Source organism: Cololabis saira, chromosome 19 (genome assembly GCF_033807715.1).
Source record: "Cololabis saira isolate AMF1-May2022 chromosome 19, fColSai1.1, whole genome shotgun sequence".
Classification (NCBI taxonomy): domain Eukaryota; kingdom Metazoa; phylum Chordata; class Actinopteri; order Beloniformes; family Belonidae; genus Cololabis; species Cololabis saira.
In genome coordinates this window covers 26,386,331-26,402,621 of record NC_084605.1, presented here as the reverse complement: position 1 = coordinate 26,402,621, position 16,291 = coordinate 26,386,331, and the positions used below count along the sequence as shown (strand labels likewise).

Genomic DNA, 16,291 nt, shown 5'->3' with positions numbered 1-16,291 from the left:
AGCGCCCCCTAGAATACTATTCTCTGCCATAACTTTTGAATGGTTTGACATAAAGAGTCGTGGGTGGTGTCATGGGACTCTGTATTGAATCCTTGACCATAATTGGTGAAAATTAGCCCCGCCCCTTCTTCTGATTGGTTGTCCCGATTTTCTGCTATAACTTTTGAATGGATTGACATAGAGAGTCGTGGGTGATGTCATCAGACTCTGTATGGAGTCCTTGACCTTCATTGGCCTGAATTAGCCCCCCCCCTTCTTCTGATTGGTTGTCCCTTTTTTCTGCTATAACTTTTGAATGGTTTGACATAGGAAGTCGTGGGTGGTGTCATTTCTGATATGCTTATGGGGGGTGGTAAGGTTGTTGCACATGGGGGTGAGTGGATGGGTTTGATCAGCTTTGTTTTCACTTTACTTTACACTTTGTGTTCGCTTTATTTTACGAAAAGTGCTATAGCCTATAAATAAAGTTTAATTTGATTTGATTTGACATCAAGCTCATTCAATGCTATGGAAACCTCCATAATCTCTGACATAGTCACAAAATTCCTCCTTCCAATGTTTTTCGGCATGTTACACATAGCTTACAGTAGTTACTTGCTCTCCCAACAATCTGTGTGAAATACAAACATTTCTGCCGGGATATAACACGAGAGAGCCGAATTCTTTTCAATTGATTGGCTTGATGCTAGTGCTAACAATGCCAACATTACCACTGTCAAGTCATTGGGAAAGAAACTGTAACAGTCCACACTTGTAGCCTGTACAAGTGATCTAAATAGTCAAACTAAGAGAAGTTAATTTTTCACAAGCCTGCTAGTTGTTTGCTAGCACTGCATGCTAGCCATTGAATATACTCTCTCCAAAATCCACCACGTCAGTTGACATTTTTCAACATTTTTGAGTCAAATATCACTTAAAAGAGCACTAGCAGGTGGTTGTTGTGCAACTATGTCAGAGATTACAGCAATTCCCATAGGAATAATTGGATTCTGGATGTATCACAAGAATGCACAGAATCACTTTCGCAGAAAATTTTAACTTGTGTGGCAGATTTCGGAGAGAACATAGGCTACACACTTTGCTAGCGTCCATTCGTAGCTACCACAGCACAACTAACTAGTCAGCATTTCTTTCAGTTGTAGGCCTGTTTAGTAAAATTTCACAGACTAGAAGTGTGGACTGCTGGAAGAATAGTTTCCCTCCCATGGCAACAACCAGTTGGCACTAGCAGTGTTAGCATTAGCATTGAGCACACCCATCGAGTACAGAATTGTACTTCCTTACACTCACGACTAGATACATTACATGTTCCATATTTGATAAGCATTGTAAAATTGACCACTTGAGTCGAGTATAACATACCACTTCTTATTTTTGGTGCTTGTGAAAGTCGATTATTTGCCCCGTCCCTTTCCCAGCTATTGCAGCCTCTTGGCATTTCATGTACCAGCATGTTACTGTGGCTTATAGCTTTAATAATACTTTACTATTGTATTATTTTTGGGAATGCTATCAGGCATTTTTGATTTGAAAAAAGAAAAGAAAAAAGAAAACATGAAGAAAAACTAAAATGCATCCATCCATCTCTCAACTTGATCATGCATTTAAGCCCCAGAATGACAGGGGTCATGACTCATGCCATTGTTCAAAAATGCCAGCAGGCTTTGTGGGTGCTTCTTGTAATTCAAGCAGCATGTCTGTACATCACCTGGCAGGAGAATATTTTTCATGCAAGCGCAAAGTGAGATAAAAAAGCAGAGCGCACAGCCCAGTAGTTACAGAGACTATTGCCATTGCTGGTATAGTGGAAGCTTGGCTATAGATATAAGATTTTTATTTTCTTTACAAAATGAGAAATATGGAATATGGCCAACTGGATGAGGAGCTGTCCCCATAGCTGCGTCAACAGAAGCCGTGTCCAGGAGCAGGGGCACAAGAAGGCTTCATCTGCAAGCTCAGGGCGATGCTCCTACCTGGTTAGTTATTGCAGCTCAAAGTTGTGTGACAGGGAACATTAATCTTGTCATTCAGCAGAAATAACTTTATTAAAATTGGTCAATATGCCAGAATAGATGACCAGAAATAAATAAAGATTCTGACATGGCTCAATTTATAAAGTTTATGGCTAATAGAAAAGCTATTATGAATGAGACCATTACCAAGGTTCACCTTATCAACGATTAAGCAGCTAAGTACAGCTGGGTTATTTTTGTTACAGCCGACATGTTGATATCACAAGCTGGCACTTTTGCTCTGGAATACTTTATTGGTGACCCTTGACTACAAAAGTTGCGGTATGGAACAGAGCGTGACCCGTGAGCTGTTCTAATGGATTTGATCTATCAATGTCATCATCTACAGGCTGCAGATATTAATTTAAATAGAAAAGATGCTGATAAAAATGTTGGGACTTAATTTTAATGAAGCACTAGCCTGTTCTGCACTCAAGTCCCCTTGTGATTTTACACAACCATCATTGTATAGTTTGTACTCTGGGTTAAATGTGTAAAAGAGCTTGATGGTGACTGATAAGGTTTAGTTCAATGTGTTGCAAAAGTAGAAGTGAAACTGAAAAGTTGACCTTGACCATTCAGGATTCAGGGACTGAGAATACAGTTACTACATCTTTGTTATTTGAAATGGTCAAGCCAGGATGCCTTTCAAACATTATTCTCAGGGGGAATAAGTGGGACATATCCAACCAGGAAGAGGCTCTAGTGCAGACTCAAGATCTGCTAGAAAGCCTGTATCTGTCTGCAGACCTGGAAACAGCCTTGGAAGACCTGGACGTGGCAAAGAGACAGAAGTCTGAGGACCTTTATTCAGTTTGCCATCCTAGAGAAGCAGCAAAAAATCAATGGGTGGCTGCACAGGCAGATGGGAGGATAGCTCATCCATTCATTTTGTTGGTCATCTCAACACAATATCCATGTAATGGACTGGCATAACTTTTTTATAAATTCATAGTCCACATTATGAATGTTGAGACATTTCACTCAAAATTCATTCAAGTTTGATAGAAATACACAGCACAGATATTCACAATGAATTACGATGATCACACTGATGGCTTTAGTTCATTCTGCATCATTAGTTAGTTCAATCCTTCAGAAAATGATCATATATTTACATTATTTATAACAACATCCCCATCGTTTTGTTGAAATTCATCTTTAGTGCCATTACTGAATATTAGCATGCCAGCGGGCTGAACTGTTGGTAAACATGATAACGCCTACATCTTGCAGAGCATAGTTTCTTCTTTTACGGTGGCTCTGACACCATGAGAAGGAACAAAATGATTTGTTGAAACCAAGGCTTTTATCATTACACTTCATTTCACTCCATCAGTTTGCATTATATCCTGCTTCTGTATGGGAGTTGCTGACAGTCACAGAGACTATTAATAGCTTTAGTCTTCAATTCAACAATTCATAAAGCTGACGACAAAGGCTCCACTTTAATACCTTTCAATTCTTCATTGTGGAACTCACTGTACATTTTTGCAGATATCCCAATACTTGCGTAAAGTTATGCATTTGAACAAAAGCTGCCAAGATGGAGGCTTTCTTAAGCCCTCGGGTGGGATCATCTTAAAGAACATTGAGTTCTTTCTGAATAGTATATTTCTTCCAAATAAGACACCAATTATGGTATTCAACAGCTTCCATGCCTGTGTAAGAAAGAACAAAGTTATAATCACTCACATGAAAACACATACTGTATCTCTTATGAATCCGTAATATCCAATCAAGCAGAATGTCAAGCTTAATTTATCTTAATACAGACACCTGACAATTATGTAAACAATGGAGGCTTCTTTATTCCAAATATCATAAGGAAAGATATGACAAAGGATAATGAAAGCAGGGAAATGATACTGATAACAGTTGAGCACTGAACTCGAAAGAAAAGCGTCTTGGAAGAGAGGTGGACAGATGACGCCTCCTGCAATTGACGATTTTACACAAGTAATTATTATTACAATTTACATGTGTATGTGTTCACACATTTGGCTCCTAAACTGAGCAGCTGTGAAAGGAGGTTTGGGGGAAGGTGTAAAGAGAGGAGGAGGGCTGAGGAGATGGAGGAGCAGCAAGAAAGGCATGAGGCTTATTGGGGCCAACAGAGGGCATTGTTATCTGTAATATCCATTCAAATGTGCCGTATCTGATGCTGTGATTGCGTCGCTCCTCGAGGATGGAAATTAGTCTTGTTCCCCCACTCAGCCCTGGTCACACAGAGGGCAGATTCAGACAAATGAATTCGCACAGACAATACATGCAGAGCGCTGGTGATACAGAGCTCTGTGTGTGGGTGCCGCCCAACTTGTTCTCATCTTCGTTGTTTCATCAAACAACTTTCAGCATTTTATTTCCATGCAGCTTCAGGGTGACTTTCACATTTCATTTTCCCATCGTTCACTGAAAGCCTTTTACTCTTTTGTGTAACACCGCCATGGTCACACCTGACACAAAAAACTAAACGGTAACAATCTATTTAACAGCTGAAACCAATGTTATAACACAGCTGTCCAGCTGCAGCCTGTTCTTATAATACTGAAAACACACACAACCTTGAATGGTGCATCACCTTTAATTTGATACAGTTCTGTCTGTAACATGATGTTGGAAGTAATTTAACAAGTCTCAGTTTAAAAAAATAGCACAACTGAGTATCCCAGGCTAGTCTGAAATACTATTGATTTAATGTAATATATCATGACATCACCAAAGGACAACATCTAGCTTGCTACTCTGAGTCTAAACTGGCAAGGCAGAAAATTGAAGCTCCTAGAAGAAGGTGGAGTCAGGCTGAGTTGCTGATTCCACCCCCTAAAACTAGCTGCTATGAACGGAGATGTTAAGAAATTAACAAGGGATCTATTGTATTGTATTTTGGTGGTATTTTGACACAAACCATGTCACACTCATTTAATTTACACTTTGGAAAATTGAGTTAACTTTTTCAAAAGGTATGTCTCCTCATCTTTTATGACCTACCATAGAACAAGTGTCCACCTAAGCATATTTTTAAATTTTTGCATGCTATACTGCCATTTGATGGAGTATTTTTATTTGCTATGCCTGGCCTGAAAAGATTTGTGAGCAAAGTTTAGCAAAACAGCCTGGAGTAGCTGTCTTCACTCTAGTCTGAAGTCTGCTGGCTGGGTCCAACCACTGCCTCTCATTAGTTGCAACGGCAGAATCATCAGGATGAGCAATCTTCGCCTTGGATCATTTCAGGACCCTTCCAAGTTGACAAACTGGACCAGGAGCCAAAAATAGAGCTGAAATCAGAGCTAGCAGAGATCAGCTGGGCCTAGGACAGTAGGCTTGCCTGACCCACAGACGAGCCCCATGAGCAGCAGATCCTGTTTGCAGCTCTTGCAACACTTTTTTCCGGTGTCATTTTGGTAGCGACATCTGAACTTTTGGACAGATTTGATCTGAATGAATGTTAAGTTATACTGATTAGCATCATAGGTTTAGCATTTACTAAGCCAACCAACTGAACTGAGGTGGGCTTGTTTCAGCCAGCGTCCATGTCTGCGCGTTTACAACTTGGTCCCCTGCAGAATGATGTATAACAGACCTCAAAAGGCACGCTTCAGAAAACCTCACAGGTCTTCTGATACAGCCTAAAAGCATCGTCAGTAAGTTAAAGCATGACAATTATTTTAAAGGATAAGAGTTCAATATTTCATTTTTCTGTCATTAATAGAGGTCATGTTATGATTTCAGCAAAGAAAATCAAGTGTAATTGTGACTTGAACTATCTGAATCTCTTAGGCAGGCATTGTACAGTAACCACCCTCACTCTTCATTGTCACGGAGCAGATAGGGACTGCAATTGTGCTAGCTTGCTATCACCTGTGCTATCTCTCTGTAAAACACTGGGGCCTTTAATCTTGATTATGTACGACCTGTGCTTACATCAGCTATCTTTTAGGATGCCTTGCCACCCAGCACCTCCCACCCCCCACCACCTCGTCCTAATCTCATCTGTGCAAAGTCCAGATGCTTTTGATACTGTTGCTCAATGAGTCTCTGGTCTGTTGGAAGAAAAAAAACAAAAACCTACTTGGTCATAGAAAACGAGTGTTCTGAACAAATGGTGAAATTTGACACTGCAGATCCCAGAGCTGGACTCTTTTGTCTGTGTATTTGCTGCTCTTTTGAGTCATGCTTCTGTGGTGATAGCGTTCAATTCAGCCCTGTAATAAAGCAGGATCATTAATTTGGTGTTGCAAATTGCTACCTCAAAACAGTCCACTTGCATTACTGCAAGTGAAGCGCTAATGTGATTTGACAGCACATGAAATAGGTAAGTAAAACAATATATTGACACGTCGGCCCAGCAACCAGGCAGTGTGAGAATCAAGCAGACCTCTTGATTCCAGCTGAAAGGCTAAGCTTCAATTGCACAAGACAGGCCTTGTGAGGAACCACTGACCCATCCACTGCTGTGATCCATGTCTGATGGACATCAATACACATTCATCTCTGCTTGTTTCACCTCATGCCAGTATAGGCCACAGGCTATAGTGGTTGGCATGAAATCTGGATGGAGAACAAGCATCACTTTGTCTTCCACCAACCTGCTATCACTGATATCAAACACCAGAGGTGGAGATCCAATGGGCCATTTGCTTTGTTTTGAGTCAGCCATTGTTAAAGAGTCAGTATCTGATGTATGAAAACTCTCCAATGTGCACACATATACTGGAAAAAAGGGGGAAACATTTGCTTCTGTGGAAATACTATACAACAATCTTAGATGTTTTTCTCTCACACAAGATCAATTTTTACATCCAGTACATCACACACACAAATGTTTGCTCTATAGCACACCGATTCTTTTTTCTTAAAAGGGGTATATCATGAAAGAATAGATTTTCTGTGTGTGAGGGACAATATTTGAATGTCTGAAGTGACTTCAAAATCAAAAGTGCTGATATACTACAAACGAAACGTTTGGGCCCCTCCTCAGTCTCAGAATATGTCATTCTGTGAGTCGTTCAAATGTACAGGGTTCTGTGACATTGCAGATCAGAGCAGAATTATCTGTCTGGTTCATGTTGAATTCGCTGTAACTCAGAAGTGGCCTGAGCAAAGCTGTGTGACACACCTCCAAAGACACACACTCCACTGAAGAGGAAGATGGAGTCAAGCTGAACTGCTGACTCCATCCCCTAAAAACCAGCTGCGAAGTGAGATGTAAAGAAATTGTTAACAAGAAATCTGTTGTGCTGTATTTTTGTGGTATGTTGACCTAATCATGTCACACACATTTCATTAAACTTTGGGAAACTGAGTCAACTTGCATTACATCTCATTCAATATGTTCCTTTCATTCCACTATGCAAATCTCAAACCATCTCTTCTCTTCTGAATCTGTGTTATTACAGGGGTAACTCCCATGTCCCTCCTCTTTGCTTTTCTGTTTTCAACTACAAACGAGTCTAGGGAGGAAATCACAAACATTATCATTCACTTATACACTTTTAAAATACAAGCAGTTTAATGGCGCTGTCTGTCTCTTCTGCTTATTTACAGTCACTATAGGAAGCATAAACAGTAATAACCTGCCAGGTGGTTGTGAAAAAGAAATATTAGACTACCTAATAGACAGGGGCGATTTTAGCATCAGAGCTTTGGGGGGGCTCAGCCTCCCCAAAGTTCATGGACCACAGAACCCCTAGGGGGGTCCGGGGTCATGCCCCCCCGGAAGACAAATTTGTAGATTTTAAGTAAAAATTGATCAATCTGGTGCACTTTGAGGTCAAAATGAAGAGACTAGATCTATGAAGACCTATACACATCAATATCTTCTTTACTGTTCTGTGGTTTTACAGCGATGAAAAAACAATTGTTTCCCTATATATATGCTGCATACAGGTTAGGGTAGAATTTTGCTTGCATAAATAATACCAAAATCACTTCAGGGGAGACTCAAGTAACATTTTGCTTTGTTGGCAAAACAAAAGTAAAAGTAAATCAAATCAAATGGAACTTCCTAACTTATTGGCTGGAATAATATTCCAACAAGATAATAATGTACTTTTTGGATTCACTCAAACTCTTGTGTGTGAATCAGCTTATATAGCAATCAATCATACACATTTTCTACAAATCTGACTGGTTAGAAGTTGGTAGGCTTCAAAATAGGGAAAGAAAAAAGAAAGAAAGAAAGAAAGAAAGAAAGAAAGAAAGAAAGAAAGAAAGAAAGAAAGAAAGAAAGAAAGAAAGAAAGAAAGAAAGAAAGAAAGAAAGAAAGAAAGAAAGAAAGAAAGAAAGAAAGAAAGAAAGAAAGAACACCCTAAGAAAATAGAAGGGGGAACTCACACACAGGGCATTGAGTGTAATCAGAAACTGCTAGTAATGACCACCAGAGGGGAAAAAATAAAATAAAATAAAAAATTGTCTCTATTTTTTGGGGGGGGGCTGAGACTTCTTTTGGGGGGGGGGCTCAAGCCCCCCCAAAAAGGGCCTAGTGGCGCCCCTGCTAATAGATATTGGGGGGAGTTGTGTATTTCGCATTCATTGCAATTAAGCTTGTAAAAGTGCTATACTGAAAGTTTCTCTCTCCCTGCTGCCGCTTTAGCAGAGCTGAAGGCTGCTTAGCGGTTTTCATTTCGTGCAGACTTTGAACATTATTGACGATGCGATTGCTGGTGATTGGCAGAGGCGCTGAATGGAACCGGGCCCTCAGACTGATGAGCAGTCTAATGGGCCTGTCTAATGTATCATCGATGGATTGACTGCCAACCCGGAGGAGACATTTCAGAGGGATTCCAGCAGATGGATTTCTGGGGTTGGTAAAAAAAAAAAAAAAAAAAAAAAAAGGACCTGCTTTGCTGCTTCGTGTGAGCCAGACTGGATATTGGCCAGTAGAAAGACGCCCTCTTCTTGCGCAGCCGGGATGTGCAAAAATGATTTATTCCAAGAAGTGTACGGGCTTCACATGGTCGCAGCGTCTCCCTCGCTCTCTCTCTAGTTCTCCTCAGCCAATCTGCGCACGGTGACGCTGCGCAAAGGCAGGATCTAATCTTGGCTTCACCGTCTTATTTAACACACCCACCCAGATTCCCACATGCTACAAGGGGCTCATTCTCTTAACCAGCCGCGCACTAGAGGTCTCCCTGCCCTGCAACCTGTGCAGATCACTCCGTCGGCACGCCTTAAAGGCTGATCTGTCGGCACTCGGTGTGACGGAATAAACGCGCCTTGGATCGCCGCAGTGAATGAGAAGCGCACGCTGTCTGTCGGGGACTTTCTTTAGAAACACTGAAATGTGACGAGCCGCACTTCTCGTGTGCGTGTGCCTGTGTGTGTGTGTGTGTGTATGTTTGTGTGTGTGTTTTTCCCCGGCTACAGGATCGGCTGCACGGTGAGACCGATGCGCGCAGTCAGATCTCTGGGGAACGCACGCTCCTCCAAGGATCGCTCACACCGCGTATCGCGGCTGCTCCTCCCGGCTCCACTTTCCTGCTGCTCCAGACATTTTTCGTGCTCTACAGGAAAAGGAGAGCGCCGGCGTGAAGAGGATGAGGCTTGCGCATGTCTGCCGGTGGTCTGAACCGACTCGACCTGTTTCACCTGGAGCTGCGCGGATGATTTTGCGCCTCTGAAATCGAAACCTTCTCCAAAAAAATAAAGAAAAAACAATAACAACACTCAAGAATCACGCCGGACTCTTATGTTGAAAGTAGGCCACAAAGGTTGAACGCTGAATCCTTTACTCAAGACGGCAAGTGAAGATGGGTCCTACTTGTTTAACGTGTATTTCGTCCGATTGGCGTCCAGTCTGATCAACATCATCAGCGATGTAGTCAGCCTGTTCATCTGCGTGCTGATCATTTGCAGTAAATACTCACATCTGCTCAAAAGGGAGACCATGAAGATGATTCTCCTGCGCAAATTCCGGGTTTTGATCCTCATGGTGTTCCTGGTTGCATGCTCCATGCACATCATGATAGACTTGCTGCCCAAGCTGGAGAAGCACGGCGGCGGCGGCGGCGGCGGCGGCTGCTCCTGCTCCCACGCGCCGAGCGAGGAGCCCCGCAGCTGGGGGGGGAAGCAGGGCTGGCCCAACAAGCACACTCTGCGGATCCTGCAGGACTTCAGCAACGAGCCCAGCTCCAACGTGTCCTCCCACTCCCTGGAGAGGATCCCGCAGGGCGCAGGTGACAGGGCGCAGGCTCCGGGCCGGCTGGAGCTGCACGGCCAGCGCGCTGACAGGAAGAGGCAGTTCATCCAAGACGCCGCGGCGACCAACGCCGTGCCGGTCAAAGGGTCAAGGTTGTCTGCTCTGTTCGAGCATCCCTTGTATAAAAGGTCCCTGCCGCCTCTGACTGACGAGGATACTCTCTTCAATGTAAACACGGACATCAGATTTGACCCCAAAGCAGCAGATGAGCAGTCATGGTAAAGGTTTTTATTCTGTTGAATGCAAACCAGCCATCCAGTCCACAACTGTAAATAGTTTAGTTTAGTTTAACACAGTTGTAACACAATATAAATTTAGAAAGAAATGTGAAGGAGAAAGCCTAAAAACCCTCCAGGGGCTTGAGAAGTGGCTTTCTCCATTTACATACATCCAGAGCATTGGAAAGCAGATACAATTTATAACAAATGGGGGGTGGGGGGGAAACATTAAACAAAAATCAATAAAAATGATAAGATTGGGTACACCTGGTTAAGTTGGAAGACAGTATGGGAAGTATTTATTGTTTAAAAGAGTTGATTTTAGAGCTTTTTTTAATTGATTGGATGAGAATTGCCATAGGTATGAAGGTAATGAGTTTCCATATTTTTGATCCTCTGAAACCAATATTAAACTGAGATTGTGATGTGCGAGTCTTTGGGGGTAAATCATAGAATAATATAACATAACCTAATGGCTACCTCAGAGCTGATCAAATGACGGGTTTTACGTAAAATACCAACACTCTTAGCAATCTTTGTAGATATAAACTTAGTATGTGATTTCCAAGATAATGATTCACCAACCATAATGCCGAGGAATCGTGTGGAGAACACATTAGTTATAGGGATATTATCGATAGGCTATATATTTTAGAAGATTTGTTCAAAGAATGTGGTTTAAGACCAAAACATATGAAGTTAGTTTTTTTTTATGTTGAGTGATAATTTATTAGACCGAAACCAAACAGACAGCTTACCAAGTTCTTCATTCAGGACGTTTATAATGGTGTCGGGATCTTTATGAGGAACTAAATATAGAGGAAATAAAGGAACCCCCCCCCTAAAATAGCAAAGGAGTCTTAAATTGCATTTCATTCATGTAATCCATTCTGCTGAGCAAAACACCTGTCACTCCCCAAAACCTGTTTCTGTCTTAATTGTCTCCCTCTTCATCCTCTCATCCAGGACTGGGGAGGGCAACGTGGACGAGTTCAGCCCTACAGGAGAGCTCACGGCCGACTCCTACCCCAACTGGCTCCGCTTCCACATTGGGATTAATCGTTATGAACTTTACTCCAGACACAACCCTGTCATCGATGCTCTGCTGAAGGACCTGGTGACCCAGAGGATCACCAGCGTGGGTGAGTCATGAACACCAGATCAGGAGTGGGGTCTCGGTGCCCACCGGCAGGGGTGGCTTCACTGAACAGATGGAGCTTGAAAATGAAACTTTTCTCCCATTTAGGGTGACACAAGTCATCCTGACCTGCTTGGGTTCTATTGATACTAAGCAAAATCATGCAAACATAAGTTTATCTTTATAAAAAAGCATAAAAGCATGTTCAGAGTGATAAATAAGTATATTTTTTAAGAGCAAAATAAACCTTCAATAGCGTTCTATCTGACTGTGTAACTGATTGGCAAACCAGACTTTTGTAACTGAAATCACATTTGTTTTCCGTCACGGCATCTTTAGCAGATTGTGTCCCAGTTATATTAGCTGTAAAGTACCAGTGGAAACAGTCCAAATGACACAAATAGTAGCTTAGATGACTTCAATCAGTAGCCCGATCTGGCAGCACAGAGAGCCAATAAATCAAAGAAAGAGGTGTCTCCAAAATTGTTTCACACGATCTATTTGATAAGTGTGAGGGATGGGGCTGCGTACCAGCTGACAAGCGTTGCTCCACGTTGCTGCAGACACCGACAATGTGAACACAGCCCACACAGAAGCACACAACTATGCGTAAAGATGGAAGTGAAGCTGCAGGCCATCAAACACTTGGGTCTGATCGGCCTGCACACACTTGCTTTACAAGCCTGACTGAATAATAAAACACCTCCATCCTGACTCATGTGTTTCCCCAGAAGCGTCACAGAGGGGCTGCATCGAGCCTGAGGGAACACCTGGTCTCAATGCAAAGCAGACAGTTACCTCTGAACCAAATTGGATGCCATCTCTTTTTTATTTGCCCTGGCTTTTCATTTGATTGACAAGTGCAGTAAATCTAGGTCTTCTACAGAGAATGGTAAAGACTTTGCTGAGAATGCAAGTGCATACAGAACTGAGGTGATAATCCGCGCAGGCTCGGCCAGACACAGTATATTCAATCTATTGCTGCTTTTTTCTTCTTCTTTTTTTTCTCTGGGGGATTGTCTTTCTTTTTGGCAGTGTCCTGTTCACACATTCCAAGAGTGCTTTTCGACTCAAAGGTCGCTCATCTTCTGCTTGCTAGAAGAAAAAAAAAGGATCTCAGGTTTTTCTGCCAATGACAAAAATGTAACTGGCTTATAGCAGAGATGAGATGTTTTTTTTCCAGGAGGAGGATTAGCTGTATATAAAACTAGCTTCTCCGTTTTGTTACTATTAGAACAATATATTTCTTTCTTTTCTGTCTTACTGGTTAAGATGTTGTCTCATTTCTCAGATTTTCTTCCTCCTCAGCCTGGGTGGATAGAGGAAGCAGTTCTCAGCATCTCTCGCCAGCTAAGTACATGGTGGCTCAGTAATTACAGAGTCTTAACACAGGCCTGGGGCACAATACCAATATAAGCCAAGAGCAGATGTGGATTATCTAAAGTTAAGGATAGGAGCGCTTGAATGTATTATGGACTTCAGCGACTTCTCAGCAACCTTCCTGATTGTAGTCATGGAGTGCAGAAACAGCACATATGATAAATGTTGAGTCTTATAGAGCAGCCTCACACTTTTTTTTTGCCTGATATGAATTTTTATGGAAAAATGACAAGTTGTTTTGTTGTTTCACCCAATGAGGATTTACAGAGGATTTGTGTGGAGCGGTGTGTGTCATTCTGTGGTTTTCCTCAGCTGACGTAACGTATTACCCATTTCTTAAGCTTACAGCAAATATGCTGTTACTGCAAACAAATAAACTCAAAAATAAGATACATTTTTCAACGAATGTTAGTATGTAGAAAAGCGATATTTTCAGCTGATTTCATCTACTGCATCTGTGTTTTACACAACCTCTGGTTAGGGCTCAATAATCTGGGGTAATATATCTGTTTCAGCTTTTCTGGTGAATATTGATGTTGCCGTTCAGCTGGCAATAATCAGGCTCAAATTCAGTATTGACTCTCAGTTAGATTTCTGGCACGGCTTGGAGCATTATTGCATCAACCTGAGCGGTAAAGTCATCATTAGTGAAATGTTTGGTGTGACACAGGTATGACTCAGTTGTCCTCCTTCTCCCCAAATCAATCGCTGTGGTGATTTGAGTAAAATACAGGTGAAAGGGAACGGTACCTGCTTCATCAGGACTTCTAATGTGGTTTTTCCACCCCATATTTAGTCACTGTATTGATAGACGGCATTTCTTTAGCAAAGAAGGAAGGGTTTGTGTTCTTCTCTTGGTTTCCCTTATCAAATCCAAAATACCAGTACTAATGTCACTTGTGCCTTTTTGGATGAGCAGTGGCCATTTCTTTGAAAACTACAGTACTATGCTCCCCCTGCTTCTACATGTCGAGACTTGGGACATTTTGATTGGTTGGTGTGGCTAGTTAGCAACGAGAATGTATGTCTCCTTTGTGGAGAAAAGGAGCAGCTACGTAAAGTTTAATTACACTTGGCCTACACGGTATTAGTAAAAACATACGATATGTTATCGTGATCATGACGTGACTTACCATACATAAACCAATACTTCAGCGTATGATGTCAATATTCTTATTTACTTGAACCGCTGACATTAAAACAGGGCTTTACAGACTCTAAAAATTTAGATTAATCATTTGTGTTCCCATGAGATGATTTTATTCAAAATAAATAAACAAGGAGAGATTTGCATCCTGCAACAACAACAACCCTCTTCATGTAAATTAGCCTCTAAACTGGCATGTTGGGCTGTAAAGTTCCACCTCATCAGCCAAATATGTTATTGACATTTCAAATGTGAAGGCATGACGCCTGGAAAATAAAGTAGTGCCATTCATTTCTGTACTTTTTGTTTTTGCAAGCTTATATGGTGCAAATGCCGGTGTGAAAATTATACATTTTATTTATATCATGCTGCTCTAGATTGCAGCCTTTGCAATTTACTAACAGAATTATTTTCCAACTGTAGTTTCAATTTAAATTTGATTGCTTGTTCAGCCTTGCCACTGCACATTTGGCATCAAATATGATGTTGTGAGAAAACCTAAACTTAAAGGGGACCTATTATGGCATCTAATACATTTTTAAACATGCCTTGAATGTTTTAAAAACAAGCTTTTGATTGTTTTTGCTAAATAAATGAGAAATTCAGCCTCTGAGCCATGTCTTTATCATCCCATTCTCTAACATCATTATCTATGCGTGATTCTGAGTGGGCGGGGCTATGATAATGAGGCTCTGTGCTGATTGGCTGCCTGAATGACGCGATACACCGCTACGAAAAAATGGCGGAAACTCCGGCCGGCGGAGTTAGTTGTGGGCGTGGTTTCACGCATCGGAGGCCAACCGATGCAAATTGCATTTTCGTTACATACGAAAGGGATCAGAATCTGAACGGTTCGTAGAAGCCACATCACACTGGACGGCTCATCCGGGCGGCTGTACAGACACTGCAGAATTTGGTTGCTTTCCTCCTTCTCTGAGTTGGCAGGCTGAGGGGAGACCACTTTATATATGTTAAAGCAAGAGAAAACGTGTTTTTCATAATAGGTCCCCTTTGATATGAGGACTTTAGGGATAGATCTCGCTTGAGTTGCTGTTCAATCGTGTGTAACTTGCAAATACTGCGTGTGCACACTGCACCGTCACTTTCACTGCATTACCGCAAAGGTGATTAATGTCTGAATGACTGGATGCTGTTGCTTTGACAGATTGATGAAACAGTTAATATTATGTTACCTGTGTCTGAAATGGGACTTTTGATGCTCCCAGTTTACAGTTTAGTCAGAGGCAAACACCTTTGCAAGAACAAGTCTGAACGAACACAGCTCCTTTACTGTGTAAGAGTTAAGAAGAAACATTATTTTCGTGACTCCTTTATATAGTTTCTCTCTGCATGCATGAGTTACCAGTGATTACACTTTGACTGGCCTTTATTTAAAATATCCCCTCCTCCTCTCCTTCCAAATGGACATGCTCAACTAAGTAGAGCAGCATGTGAGGTCAGGCAGATATTGATCTTTTCGTTTCTTATTTTTCTTCTCTGTAAACAGTTCGCTTGTCCCCCTGATTCCCAGATGTAAGAAATAAATGAAAACATTGATTAAGAAGGTTGTGCTGCCATCAAAACACAAAAGACAAATCAATCAGGTGCATAAAGAAAAACAGGCACAGTGGCTACTTTGCACTTTCTGTAAAATTCATGGTTTTAGATCAGGCATCACCCCAGCACAGGTTTAGTCCCGGGAATACTTTTGGATGGCATTATAATGTTCAAAAAAAGGGGGGGAAACACATGAGGGATAGGAAAATGAATGAAAAACACAAAAAGACGGACAGAAAGAGAGAGAGAGAAAGAAAATCCCTCTGGAGAATACAGAGAGAGAGTAAACATCAGAGGGTCAGAGACCGTCAGGCGAGCGCTGACTGCCCTTCTCCCAACCCTCACTATCGCTTCCCATCTAACAAACACTGTGACATCAGATCGGAGTCTTTTCAGAGCTCAGACACACCACCACATTCACATACACACACACAAAGACTCATCACCACGCATATAAGCTTACCTAAGCAGCAGAGTTCTTTACTAGCACGGGAGAGGAGGCTGATGTTGGCTGTGCCATGAAATAACTTAATAATGATGTAAGACAGTTGAACGCAGTTTAGGCTTTCAACACATTCCCGAAAAGTTGGAACGAGTGCAACTTAGAGGCTCGTGAAGAGGTCAAAATAAAACAACGAT

The 16,291-nt window shown here is 41.7% G+C and overlaps 1 protein-coding gene across 1 annotated transcript in view; it reads left to right on the top strand.

Moving 5' to 3' along the window:
- Positions 1-9,023: 9,023 nt before the first annotated feature.
- The window catches only part of fam20cb (FAM20C golgi associated secretory pathway kinase b), a 69,892-nt gene continuing 62,624 nt past the window's right edge, over positions 9,024-16,291 (top strand). Inside the window, exons 1-2 of the mRNA XM_061707832.1 lie at positions 9,024-10,430; positions 11,397-11,572. Coding sequence (XP_061563816.1) covers positions 9,901-10,430; positions 11,397-11,572 — 706 coding nt within the window. The 5' untranslated portion in view covers positions 9,024-9,900. The remainder of the gene's footprint in view (positions 10,431-11,396; positions 11,573-16,291) is intronic.